This window comes from Labeo rohita, chromosome 16 (genome assembly GCF_022985175.1).
Source record: "Labeo rohita strain BAU-BD-2019 chromosome 16, IGBB_LRoh.1.0, whole genome shotgun sequence".
In the NCBI taxonomy this organism is placed as follows: Eukaryota; Metazoa; Chordata; class Actinopteri; order Cypriniformes; family Cyprinidae; genus Labeo; species Labeo rohita.
The window spans coordinates 8,298,136-8,309,785 of record NC_066884.1 but is presented as its reverse complement, the minus strand read 5'-3'; the positions used below and the strand labels follow the sequence as shown (position 1 = coordinate 8,309,785).

General features: G+C 38.1%; 2 protein-coding genes across 4 annotated transcripts in view; both read right to left on the bottom strand.

The window, feature by feature from the left end:
- Positions 1-899: 899 nt before the first annotated feature.
- zp3d.1 (zona pellucida glycoprotein 3d tandem duplicate 1) lies at positions 900-6,748 on the bottom strand. The gene is made up of 9 exons (XM_051130588.1): positions 6,044-6,748; positions 3,719-3,834; positions 3,510-3,613; positions 3,231-3,405; positions 3,033-3,144; positions 2,136-2,224; positions 1,982-2,052; positions 1,175-1,905; positions 900-1,087 (listed from the first exon to the last, which is right to left on the bottom strand). Exons 1-8 carry the CDS (start codon positions 6,599-6,601, stop codon positions 1,238-1,240), a joined length of 1,893 nt encoding a protein of 630 aa, XP_050986545.1. The 5' UTR covers positions 6,602-6,748; the 3' UTR covers positions 900-1,087; positions 1,175-1,237.
- A 1,634-nt stretch (positions 6,749-8,382) lies between these two features.
- The window catches only part of dyrk1b (dual-specificity tyrosine-(Y)-phosphorylation regulated kinase 1B), a 48,986-nt gene continuing 45,718 nt past the window's right edge, over positions 8,383-11,650 (bottom strand). For all 3 annotated transcript variants that reach the window (XM_051130763.1, XM_051130760.1, XM_051130762.1), the window contains exon 11: positions 8,383-11,638. In XM_051130763.1, coding sequence (XP_050986720.1) covers positions 10,886-11,638 — 753 coding nt within the window. In that variant the 3' untranslated portion in view covers positions 8,383-10,885. The remainder of the gene's footprint in view (positions 11,639-11,650) is intronic.

The following is an 11,650-nucleotide window of genomic DNA, read 5'->3' as shown; positions in this document are numbered from 1 at the left end:
AACATACATAAACAATAAAAGCAAAGCTTTTTCATCTTGTCCACCTTTTTCTTCAACGCGAAAGTAAGCCTTTGGGTGGAACTTCCGGTTCATTGGCCACAACGGAAATAACAACATGCAGTAAATGGTAAAACTGTTTGCAATGCAAACCAGTGTGCTCATAATTAACATATGTTAAAAAATATGGTAAGAAACACTAATTTGTAATATCAAACAGCAAAATGAGCTATTTTATACAGCTAAAAATAGCTGGACGTGGATGAGACCAGAAGTCAGACCCATAAAATGGCCACGCCCACTCTTACGGGAGGAAAAAGGAGGGAAAAAACATACATATTACATTACATAATACATTGATTATTTTTCCCTGGTGACTAAATGTAGCCGTTCAGTAAGTTTGTGCAAATGGTGCCTTTTTGTTGTTTATGGGGTTGAATGTGTTTGTTGCGTTGACGTCTATGCAGGGTCAGAAAGCTCTCAGATTTCATTAAAAATATCTGAATTTGTGTTTCAAAGATGGACAGTAGTCTTACAGGTTTGGAAAGACATGACGGTGAGCAATTAATGAAAATTTTCATTTTTGGGTGAAATATTCCTTTAATGATAGCCATTTATTCACTCTGGGGATGTCTAATCTCTGTTTTTATTTATTTATTTATTTATTTATTTATTTATTTATTTTTTAAACCTAGAAAGCATTTTGGTCTTATATGAACACCTGGAGACATACAGCAGGGTTGCTGAATCTGACAAGGCAGCATAACAGGTTACCAAAACGGTTATATATCCTAGAAAGCATATTACTCTAATGTGAACAGCAACAGACTTACAGCATGATCATCAAATCTGATTGAGCCATTAAATAGGTCACAGGACATCAGAAAAAAAAAAAACTAATGATCAATCAAAAATGTTTTTATATTCTGATGGCATTACAGTCAACTTTGAAGAATGCATGAATGCATAAATTTCAATACAAGTACAGAAAAAGTGACTTCTTATACATTGAATTCAGTTGAATCCATAAGAAAGTATGCCAATATCTTTTGCTCCACTGATGCAACTCCAAAAAAGTCAATCAAGGAGCCTAAAACAGAAATAAACACTTGTAAATATAAATGATCTATTATAAAGTGGCAGCTAAATTCATAATAAATGAATTAAATTATCATACCTTGCTTGGAGACCCTGAAATGACCTCCAAGTCAGTCCTTTATTTCTCCCACATTTGGTTACGTTAATGTTCATCTTGATTCCACTCCTTTGGTTCATGTTTGGCATTTAAAAATATCTCTTCATCCATCATCATTGGTGATGGTATTGTACTTTGTACATGCATGTTCTTCTCAAAACGCTGTATTTTATCTTCGGACAGTTCTTCTATGGTAATATGAATCATTTCATTTGCTCCACTCTTGCTGGATGCATGGTCATCATGAACATCTTCCAGAAGCTCTTCTATCAACTGAACTTTAGGTTGTTCAACAATATCAGTTGTAATATTGCTCTTTTGTCTCCCAGCATCCTCTCCAATCTTTACAACCTTGTTCATCTTCTCCCCAACAAGCTTTACTTTTCCAGATTGATCACCCTTTTCATTTTTTAACTCTGTAGCAGTTGTTTCCACAGTCCCAACAATTACTTCTACATCCTCATCTAAATCATTCATGGGCATCTTTTTATTCTTCTGTTTTGCTTCTATTAGTTCTTCTGTATTAGTCACAATCTCTACATTGTAATCATCATCTTCCTCTTCATTGATTTCTTCTGCGCTCTTGAACTTCACCTCCTCTGTGTCCTCCTGAACATTGATCCGTCCTTTCTTAAATTTTATAAAGGACTGTTCGTTGTTGTCTAAAATCCAGGGTTTGCTTGTTATAGATTGTGTCTCATGGGGCATTGAAGCTGTTATGGAAGCAAGAACAAAAAACTGATGTGTGACGTAGTGTTTTCATTTGATAGTCTGATGTTTTCTACTCACAAGTTGATTCAATTTCACACGTGGAATCACAACAAGCACAAACAGATGCATCAGTGTAGAGTTCCTCCCACCTGTTGGTACAGGATAAGCTTAAGTTAATGCAGCCTCACTAAATTTGCACAGTATGTTGTCTGTTGCACAGTATATTACTCACCTTCTCTCTACATTATTATAGGTACATGACTTTGCTGTGGCACTTGTAGTATCACTGTGAACCGATATTGTGCAATGTAGATAAAAGTGCTGTAAAAATGAGGAAATATGCAATCAACACACATTCATATATATAAATATAGAAACATACCTACATATTAAATGGGACACGCTGTCACAGATTTTAAATGCTCTAATTTCTACACATTAAAAACAATTTCTGTTAGCCAAAGCAGTGGTTTGATAATTTCATGTTACTGTTTTCAATTTTTTAAGTTTCATCCATTTTTAAAAACAGATTTCACTTTTATTGCTGAAAATGCTATTAAATAGTCTAATACACTACCACTCAGAAGTTTTTGAACAGTAAGATTTTTAATGTTTTTTTTAAAGTCTTACCAAGCCTGCATTTATTTGATCCAAAGTACAGCAAAAACAGTAAAATATTGAAATATTTTTACTATTTAAAATAACTGTTTTCTATATGAAGATATTTTAAAATGTAAATTATTCCTGTGATTTCAAAGCTGAATTTTTAGCATCATTACTCCAGTCACATGATCAATCATGTCTAATCAATCAAATATTATGATTTACTGCAAAAAACATTTATTATTATTATTATGTTAAAAACAGTTGAGTAGATTTTTTTTCAGGTTTCTTTGATGAATACAAAGTTCAGAAGAACAGCATTTATCTGAAATCTTGTGTCTTTATCATCACTTTTGATCAATTTGAAGCATCCTTGCTAAACGAAAGTATTAATTTCTATAATTTCTTTATAACAAATTACTCCATTTAGTGTGACAACATGCGCCACTGCAGGTCAGTGTGTTAAATGTGACAACTTGCCCCAGTCTCCTCTATATATTGACACATTTAAGAACGAAAACATTACCATGCCAGTAACTTGGGGGAGTAAAAAGGCATCGACTGAAAACCTTATAATGTTCGACTGTCTTTGGAGAAAGCGTGAGAGACTTCCTTGTCTTCTGCTGTCCTCCATACACCTAAAATTGCACAGTTAGGCATTCATACTTGTTCTTTCTACCCTCCAAAAGTGTTACATAACAGCAAAGTGCAGCAAAAAGCTTACCCATAATTACGAATTACATTGTGTTGTGGAATAGACTTTGGGTCTCTTGATGCTGTTGCATAGCAGGAGTCAACAAAAATCCTTTCGTCCTTGGATGTAAAAGCAGCACTGACTTCAAAATACATGGGCTCCCCAAGCACAAAACTCCCATTTCCCTCAAGTCTTTCCCAGCGTTCTGGAGTTCACACACAATTTAGTAGATCAATGGGCACCAACACCATATGAGAAGTCAAACAAAACAGGAAAGTATACAGAAGGAAAGGCAAAGGAAAAGCTTACCATTACACACCGAAAGACTAAACTTGGCCCTGCGTTCAAAAGTCTTATGAAACACGCGCTCCCTCGCCACAGGCAGGAAGCCCATTTTGTAGGAATAATGAAATCTAGAAATTATAAAAAAAAAAAAAAAAAAAAAAAAAAAAAAAAAAATGGATGAGGTGCATTTTATTTCCTGGCAGTCCTGAACCCTCTTCAGATTGATGATTTACCTATTGTATAGGCACTGGATGTTTAACGTAAGGGGCACAGCTCGGATGACTGTCCCTGGAGGCTCTGCTGGTGTGTAGTGCACCGTGTTGGAATACATGATCTGGCCTTTCATCATCTGAGGATCATCAAATGTTATATGGTAGGTAAAATCATAATGAACACATTAAAAGTCAGTTTGGTAAGCTTTCAGTGACTAATATGGCTGATAATAGACAATAAATCCTATAATTTGGATTATCAAAATGAATGACCCCTATAAAGTCTAATGTAAAACTCTAAAAGCATTTAGGTTGTGGTACATGTGTCTTTCTGCTGTGACATCTTTGTAACTGATTTTTTATGAAGTAAATGTAAGAATATACAGTTAAGGTCAAAAGTTTACATACACCTTTCAGAATCTGCAAAATGTTGTTTATTTTACCAAAATGAAGAGGGATCATAAAAAAAATGCTTGTTATTTTGTATTTAGTACTGACCTGAATACGACATGTAGTCCACAAGAGCAAATAATAGTTGAATTTATAAAAATGACCCTGTTCAAAAGTTTGCATACACTTGATTCTTAATACAGTGTTGGTACCTGAATGATCCACAGCTGTGTTTTTTGTTTAGTGATAGTTGTTCGTGAGTCGCTTGTTTGTCCTGAACAGTTAAACTGCCTGCTGTGTTTCAGAGAAGTCCTTCAGGTCCCACAGACTGGTTTTTCAGCATTTTTGTGTATCTGAAGCCTTTCCAACAATGACTGTATGATTCTGAGATCCATCTTTTCACACTGAGGACAACTGAGGGACTCATACGCAACTATTACAGAAGGTTCAAATGCCTACTGATGCTTTAGTAGGAAACATAATCAAGTACTGCTCACTGCAGAGCCGAATGGCCTCCAGCTCCCCCTCTCTGGATGTCCAGCTCCACCTCTGTGTGAACTAATGGGTGGAGTTAGGTTTAGGATAGGGTAAGGGGTAGGGTTAGGGTGTGGTTAGGTGTCTATCTCCACCCATTACCTCCAGCAAAGGGGGAGCTGGAGCTCCAGCTCCTCCCATCTGGCTCTGCAGCGAGCACCCTCTCAACATAATGCATTAAGAGCTGGGGGGTGAAAACTTTTGAATTTGAAGATCATGGTAAATTTAACTTATTTTGTCTTCTAAGAAACATGTAAGTATCTGCTGTAGCTTCTGAAGGGCAGTACTAAATGAAAAAAAAAATATGAAATTTGGGCAAACTAAGAAAAATGTACACATCTTCATTCTGTTCAAAAGTTTTCACCCCCTGGCTCTTAATGCATTGTTTTTCCTTCTGAAGCATCAGTGAGAGTTTGAACCTTCTGTAACAGTTGCATATGAGTCCCTCAGTTGTCCTCAGTGTGAAAATATGGATCTCAAAATCATACAGTCATTGTTGAAAAGGGTTCAAATACACAAAAATGCTGAAAAACCAAAGAATTTGTGGGACCTGAAGGATTTTTCTGAAGAACAGCAGGCACTGTTCAGGACAAACAAGGTACTCATGATCACCTACCACCCAAAAAAAAAACAAAACACAGCTGTGGATCATTCAGGTAACAACACAGCATTAAAGATCAAGTGTATGTTAACTTTTAAACAGGGTAATTTTTATAAATGTAACCATTTTCTCTTTTGGACTATATGTAAATATCTTTTATGTGAAATATCTTATTCAGGCCAGTACTAAATAAAAAAAAATACCATGCATTTTGTACGATCCCTCTTGTTTTGGTAAAATATGACAAATCAAGCTTTTGGGGAATGTTTATTTGTACACTGTATTGCATTGCATTGCATTATACTGTATGTTTAGCCACAAAAAAATAATCACAGAGGTTTGATTATGTAAGTAAGCATTTAAATACCTATATTACTATGATATATTATTAGGAGATATAGAGAGACAACTGCTTTGTATATGCATTTTATGCAAGTAATCTGTTACCCTGTTACAAGCCGTCAGCATTTCATCAATCTTTTTGACCACATAAATAACATATAATTGCATATTTTGCTCAGTTTGGGCCTCTAAATAAAAGTGAGCTGTTTTTCCCTCAAGGAGCCAAAAAGCCTTACATATCAAATATGACAGAAAAAAATCAAAGTTAAAAAATAAAAATACTACATTACGATTTCCCTTTGCTTTCTAAACGATGGTCAAGAATCACGTGCTTTGCTTCATGTTTACACATCTGACAATATAGTGGGTTGAAACAAAGTTGGTGTCAACTAAATATTTTGCATAAATTGTTTTTTTTATTTATTATTTTAAATCTCTGACATGCACATTTAGGTATGGGTTTATTTTGCATTACTTACCGTTAAAGAACTGTCGCAGTCATTGAGGTCGTAATGAAAATACAGGAAGTTCTCGTCAGACCGAGAGACAGGACATGTTCCCAGATGAAATAAAGACTGTGAACCTCTAAAGCCCAGCAGATTCTTATTCATGCGCACTGAGATCTTACTGTAACCACACCACACCTCCACACCACGAGCATTGCGCACTGGAGACACTTGGATTAGCTGAGGGTTCATTTGAGGAACTAGAAGGCTAGTCAAACGGTTTGGTAAGTGTCTTCTCCCGGAGACCGGTCTGAACAGCTCCTTGTCAGCGAGAGGAACTGGAACATGTTGGAACATTGGGAACACATGATATGGTCGCATAACCGGAGGGCTCTTCTTCATAAACTCACTGTCTCCTGTCCACGGCCTGACCGCGCCTGGCACGGGTTGCATGTCACGGACTTTCTGCTCCGTGGATACGACATTGCTATATTCTAGATGAGCCCCGGTCCCATAAGTGTAAACTTTGGCTACGTAGGGTATGGCAAGCAAGTACAAAGAACAACAAAAACACAGACTCAAGCGCTTCATTATAACTATTGAAGCTTAAATGTGACATAGAGGAAGTAAATAAAACGCCGCTGTGAGGAACGCCAGTTCAGCCACCTGTTGATTGATGACGTGACGACTACTAATTACTCATTAAATGAGGAGAATTGTTTATTTCAATATAATATATAAATTATAATAGATTATTTAAATGAAACGGTTATAATACAATAAAATAAATTAAAGTAAAATAAAATAAAATATAATAAAATAACGACGTACTTCCGCCTCAGCGTCGTATATTCTCGAAACGTTCCATTAAAGCCTTACGTAAGCACGTATCGTTGTTTACTGTGTTGTTTTTTCGATTAAGTATTAATGTTTATTCACGTATAAATATAAAATACTAAAATAATAATAAAATACGTGTACTTGCCATGATTTAGCTCATTGCACAATACTGAATTTTATTTATTTTTAACTTTTTTCTGTTTAAGCTACTTATTTAAAACAAAATTATTACTATTAAGGTTTGATAAACTGTATTTTTATTTGTTACATGTTTGTTATTCGATTATTAAATTAACTTACGTTGTGCCTGGTCCTCGCTCAGTTTATGGTTCACTGAGTCGGTTCGATTCGAGAACCGCCAGATTCGAATCTGTAAAAGAGTCGAATTATTCATTAAAAAGATCAAACTTAAAACCGAATTACCGAATCGAACGCTGTTAAAAACGAATATGTTCTGAATTCATTCCACATTTCTTAATATAAAATCAGTTTTCGGCTTCCTGCGTTAAAGTTTGCTATTGTTTTAAGATGTAAAAGAGTCGAACTATTCATTAAAAAGAATGAATACGTAGTACCGAATCGAACGCTGTTAAAGACTAATGTGTTCTTAAAGTGATTCCACGTTTGTTAATATAAAATCAATTTTCGGCTTCCTGCATTAAAGTTTGATATTGTTTTAAGATTTAAAAGAGTCGAACTATTGATTAAAAAGATCCGACTCGAATGAAAAATAACCGAATTGAATGCTTTATGCTCTCAAAATGTATTCAATGTTAAATATTAAATCAGTTTTCGGCTTCCTGCATTAAAGTCTGCTGTTTTTTAAGATTTAACACAGAATGTGATTTATTGCACACTCAAGATCTTAAACAACATTGTGGAAACGATTGTTTTGGCAAGAAAGACGAATGCTAAATAGCACTTTTTGACTGACTTAAAGACTACTTTTTATCCTAACACGGTAATTCTTGATGTCAGACCAGGAATACACTTGTCTACATCAACGAAACTCAGTCTAATTCATTCCAGTGCTTCATAAAAGACCAGCAATACACATTTTAGCTGCAACTTCCAGTAACTTCTGACTTGCAGTATAGGCATTAAAAATTGCATCAGCCAGCTTGTGACTATAAGCTGTTATAGCTGAATACATGAAGCAAACCAGTGGGAAATTCTCAATAACAATGGAAGCAGCTGATCTTCTGATTACTGCAATTAAAAAACGGTGAAAAAATATCCCTTTAGATGCTCCTCCACTTCAACAGAGGTGTTGGTTTGTATGAGGGTTTTCAAGATTTATTGAGAGGTGACAGAGCCTCCATTTCTAAATAGATAGATAGATAGATAGATAGATAGATATCTCCTGTACTCTTCAATAATGACTGAATAGACACAAAAATCAGTATTTGTGTTATAAGCAGCTCGGAAACATCTGCATTTTCAAAGTTTATCAGTGCTCAGACACGTTTCTGACAGTGCATGGTGAGTGTGACATTAATATGGTCTGCTAAACATAACAAGATTGGAGGACCTACAGAGGCAACTCTCTCTTTAATAGAGAAACCAAAACGGATGATATCATAATACTTCAGACATTATGTTCTCATGAAGGATGGTGTTGAAAAGAATGACAAAGTAAAGAAGCCAGTGAGGCCAATTACAAGTTTTAACTGGTTATTAAGAACATAAAGGACAGCAGTCATCATCACTGATCTGAGCAGAGTAAGGTAGTTTGCAGGTCCTGCCGCCCGAAAGGTCGCAGGTTCGAATCCCAGTCATTAGAATTAACCTTGAAAATGACATTTCACCCTAACATTGCTTTAACGTTTAACTGGATGATGCATGGATGCTATGTACACAGATTACAATGGATGAAGATGTCATCAGTTAATTAAATATATGGTATTGGTCAGTCATACTGAATGAAGCTCGCGTCCAATATGAAGTTCTCACATGACGTTTGAGTTGTCGTGGGTTTCTACACAGTTGCATGAGGCTTGAATTTTTAGCTATACATATAATAAACCTTGATCGGACTCCTATAATCCTCTTCTGTTCAATTCCGTCCAGTGGCTGACCAATAAATCGAGGCACTTGTTTAATACCATGTTTCCGTTACATAATATAAATGTCAAGCTTTAACCTGTACCAAGAAAGAAAGCAAACAAAAAAACAGCAGAAAACAGATTTTTTCTTTTTTTCTTTTTTCCTTGTTAAATAGTAATAAATACATGAGATGCAGTGGTTTATTTTTCATTTTTCTGAAGCAGGAGGGTTAAAAAGTTCTCATTTTTATTTATTTATTTATTTATTCATTTATTTATTTATCTGTCTGTTTTCTTTAGCAGCAATCCGAACATGGTTGAGAGTGGAGATAGCAGCCGAGAGAGAAGTAGTTCACTTTTTTGACTTGATGGCAAACAGCACTCACAGAGTGTTGTGAAGGAGGAAGGGGAGGAGGGGGAGAATAAAGACGGGAGAGAAAGCAAAATGAGAGGCAGGAAACGAAGGCAGAGTGGGAGGGGCCGCAGTCAGGAGGGCGTGACAGTGTCCCTTCGAACCGAAGTATTCTGCCCTCCTGCTAAATCTCGCCCCGGACTCTTCCTTCCAACAGAAACATGGGAAAATAAAGAGAGAGACAGAGAGACTAGAGAGAGAGAGAGAGAGAGAGAGCTAGCTACAGCAAGATTTGGCTTAGCATATCCAGAGTTAATACAAATGTGTTAACGCTTTCATAGTTTTCTGTCCAAAACAAAGAGGGTTAGAAAAAAGAGACAGAAACCAAAGTAAGAAGAGAGAGAGAGAGGGGTGAGAGAAAGAGACTCTAGTGAGATGGTGAAGAAGAAGAAGAAGAAGAAGGCAGACTATTTTTTTGAAACGAACAACAGGGAAGCATTTTGGTTTTCCTTCTGGCAAAATGTTTTGATGTTTTTCAAGACTTTCCTGTATCACTTCCTCCTTTATGTGAAGTCGAGTTACGTTCCCCCTCTCCTCGTGAAAGCGGCTCATGGTTCAGCCTCCTCCTCTAGTTGTTAGTTGGTGTTTCTCACTGTGTGGCGACTAAAAACAGTTTCTGTCATTTGCTTTATTTCATTCGTAGGATTTGTTTCATAGTTTGAGATATATAAGCCAGTGTGTCAAGCGAGATAAAGACTGGAAACATTAAAAAAAAGTAACAAAAATGTGTTTGTGTGTGTCTTGCGCGTGTGTGTGTTTACATGTGTGTGGGTTATGCTCAACTAGAAAAAAGCAACCAAAAACAACAAAATGAAGCCAAGAAAGAAAACAAAAAAACCTCAAACCCAGTTTGTTTGCTTGTTGTTTTCTATGCATAAGTATCATGTCTGACCAACAAAAAAAAAAAACCCCAACTGTATAAATAAAACATTGAATAAATAAACCCACAAAATACCCACCTCACAATTTAGATCTCTTTCTAACCCCTCTCCCGTCTCTCTCCTCATGTAGTGATTCTTAATAAATTAAAAATATACAATTACGGCAAAACCTCAGAGAAAAAAAACAAACCGAAAAATAAAAAAACCATAAGGTACTCTCTCCCGCTGCTGTCGCGTTGACAAAAACATTCATTTTTTTCAACCCAAAACTCTCCTCGCCCCCGATAAAAATCTCTCGCTGCAAACCTGTCCTGAAATCACATAAAATCAAATAACAATATAAGAATGGTAAAAACAAACGTTCTGAAAACCTTCTGTCGCGACTACTTCGCCCGCCGCTCTTCTCCTTCGATGAAAGAAAAACAAACGAACAGAAAAATAAGGATAAAAATAGTCTCAAATCCCTCCCTTGACCTTCTCCCCATGCAAAACCAAAACAACGAAACGAAAAAACCGACTGTCTGATATTTCACAAGTTTTTCTCTGCGACTCTGTTACGTGTGGCCGCGCGCACGCGCGTGTATGTGTGTCGTACGTTTACTACGTGTCGTGTGTACGTGTGTGTATGTGGCGCTTTTGTCACTGTTATGTTGTCGTTAAAATTTTCGTATGGCTTTTGGAATTTGTTCAAGATTTATCAAGAGTTGGCTGCACTCTGACCGCTCCCACTCCCGCTGCCGCACACTGCCATCATGGCGGACTCCTCGGAGTCCGGCCGCCCCCCAGCTCCCCCGACTCCTCTGGGCGGAGGCCCCCCGGTGAGCATCCCCCCCACTCCGACGCTTCCCTGCGGCGGGTTGTTATTGTTGTTGCTGCCGGCGTAGCACGGAGGGATGTATCCCAAACCGGAGGCAGCGACCATGCTGTCCTGGGAGGCTGGGGCCTGGGGCAACTGTTGCTGGGAAGCGGAAGGGGGCTGCTGGGGGGCCATGACTGTCCTAGTCCGAAAGGCAGAGAGGCCCAGGTGGAGGTTGGAGGAGCCGTACTGACTGGAGTCCAAGCTCGACGGGGGCGGCTGCATGATGGAAGACTGACCCAGGTGGTGGTGGTGGGTGAGGCTGAGCTCGATGCTGTCCTGCATCTGCGGGGAGGAGACGGGCATCAGCGCCTGGCCCTGCTGGCCCTGCGAGGCCTGGCCCTGCGGCTGGTTCTGCTGCTGCTGCTGTTGCCGGAGCTGTCTGCCGTTGCTGTGGTGGCTGCCGTAGATCGGGTGGGGATGGTGCGGCTCCATCATGCCCCCCATGTTGCCCAGGAAGTGGCGCGAGTGCTGCGTGGCCGCCGGCTTGTGCAACAGCAGCTGCGGGTAGGAGGAGTCGCTGCCGCTGTTGGACAGCTGACCCATGCTGCTGTCCCCTCCTGGCCAGATGCGCAACTGCTGTTGAGACGGAGCCTGGATAGAGAG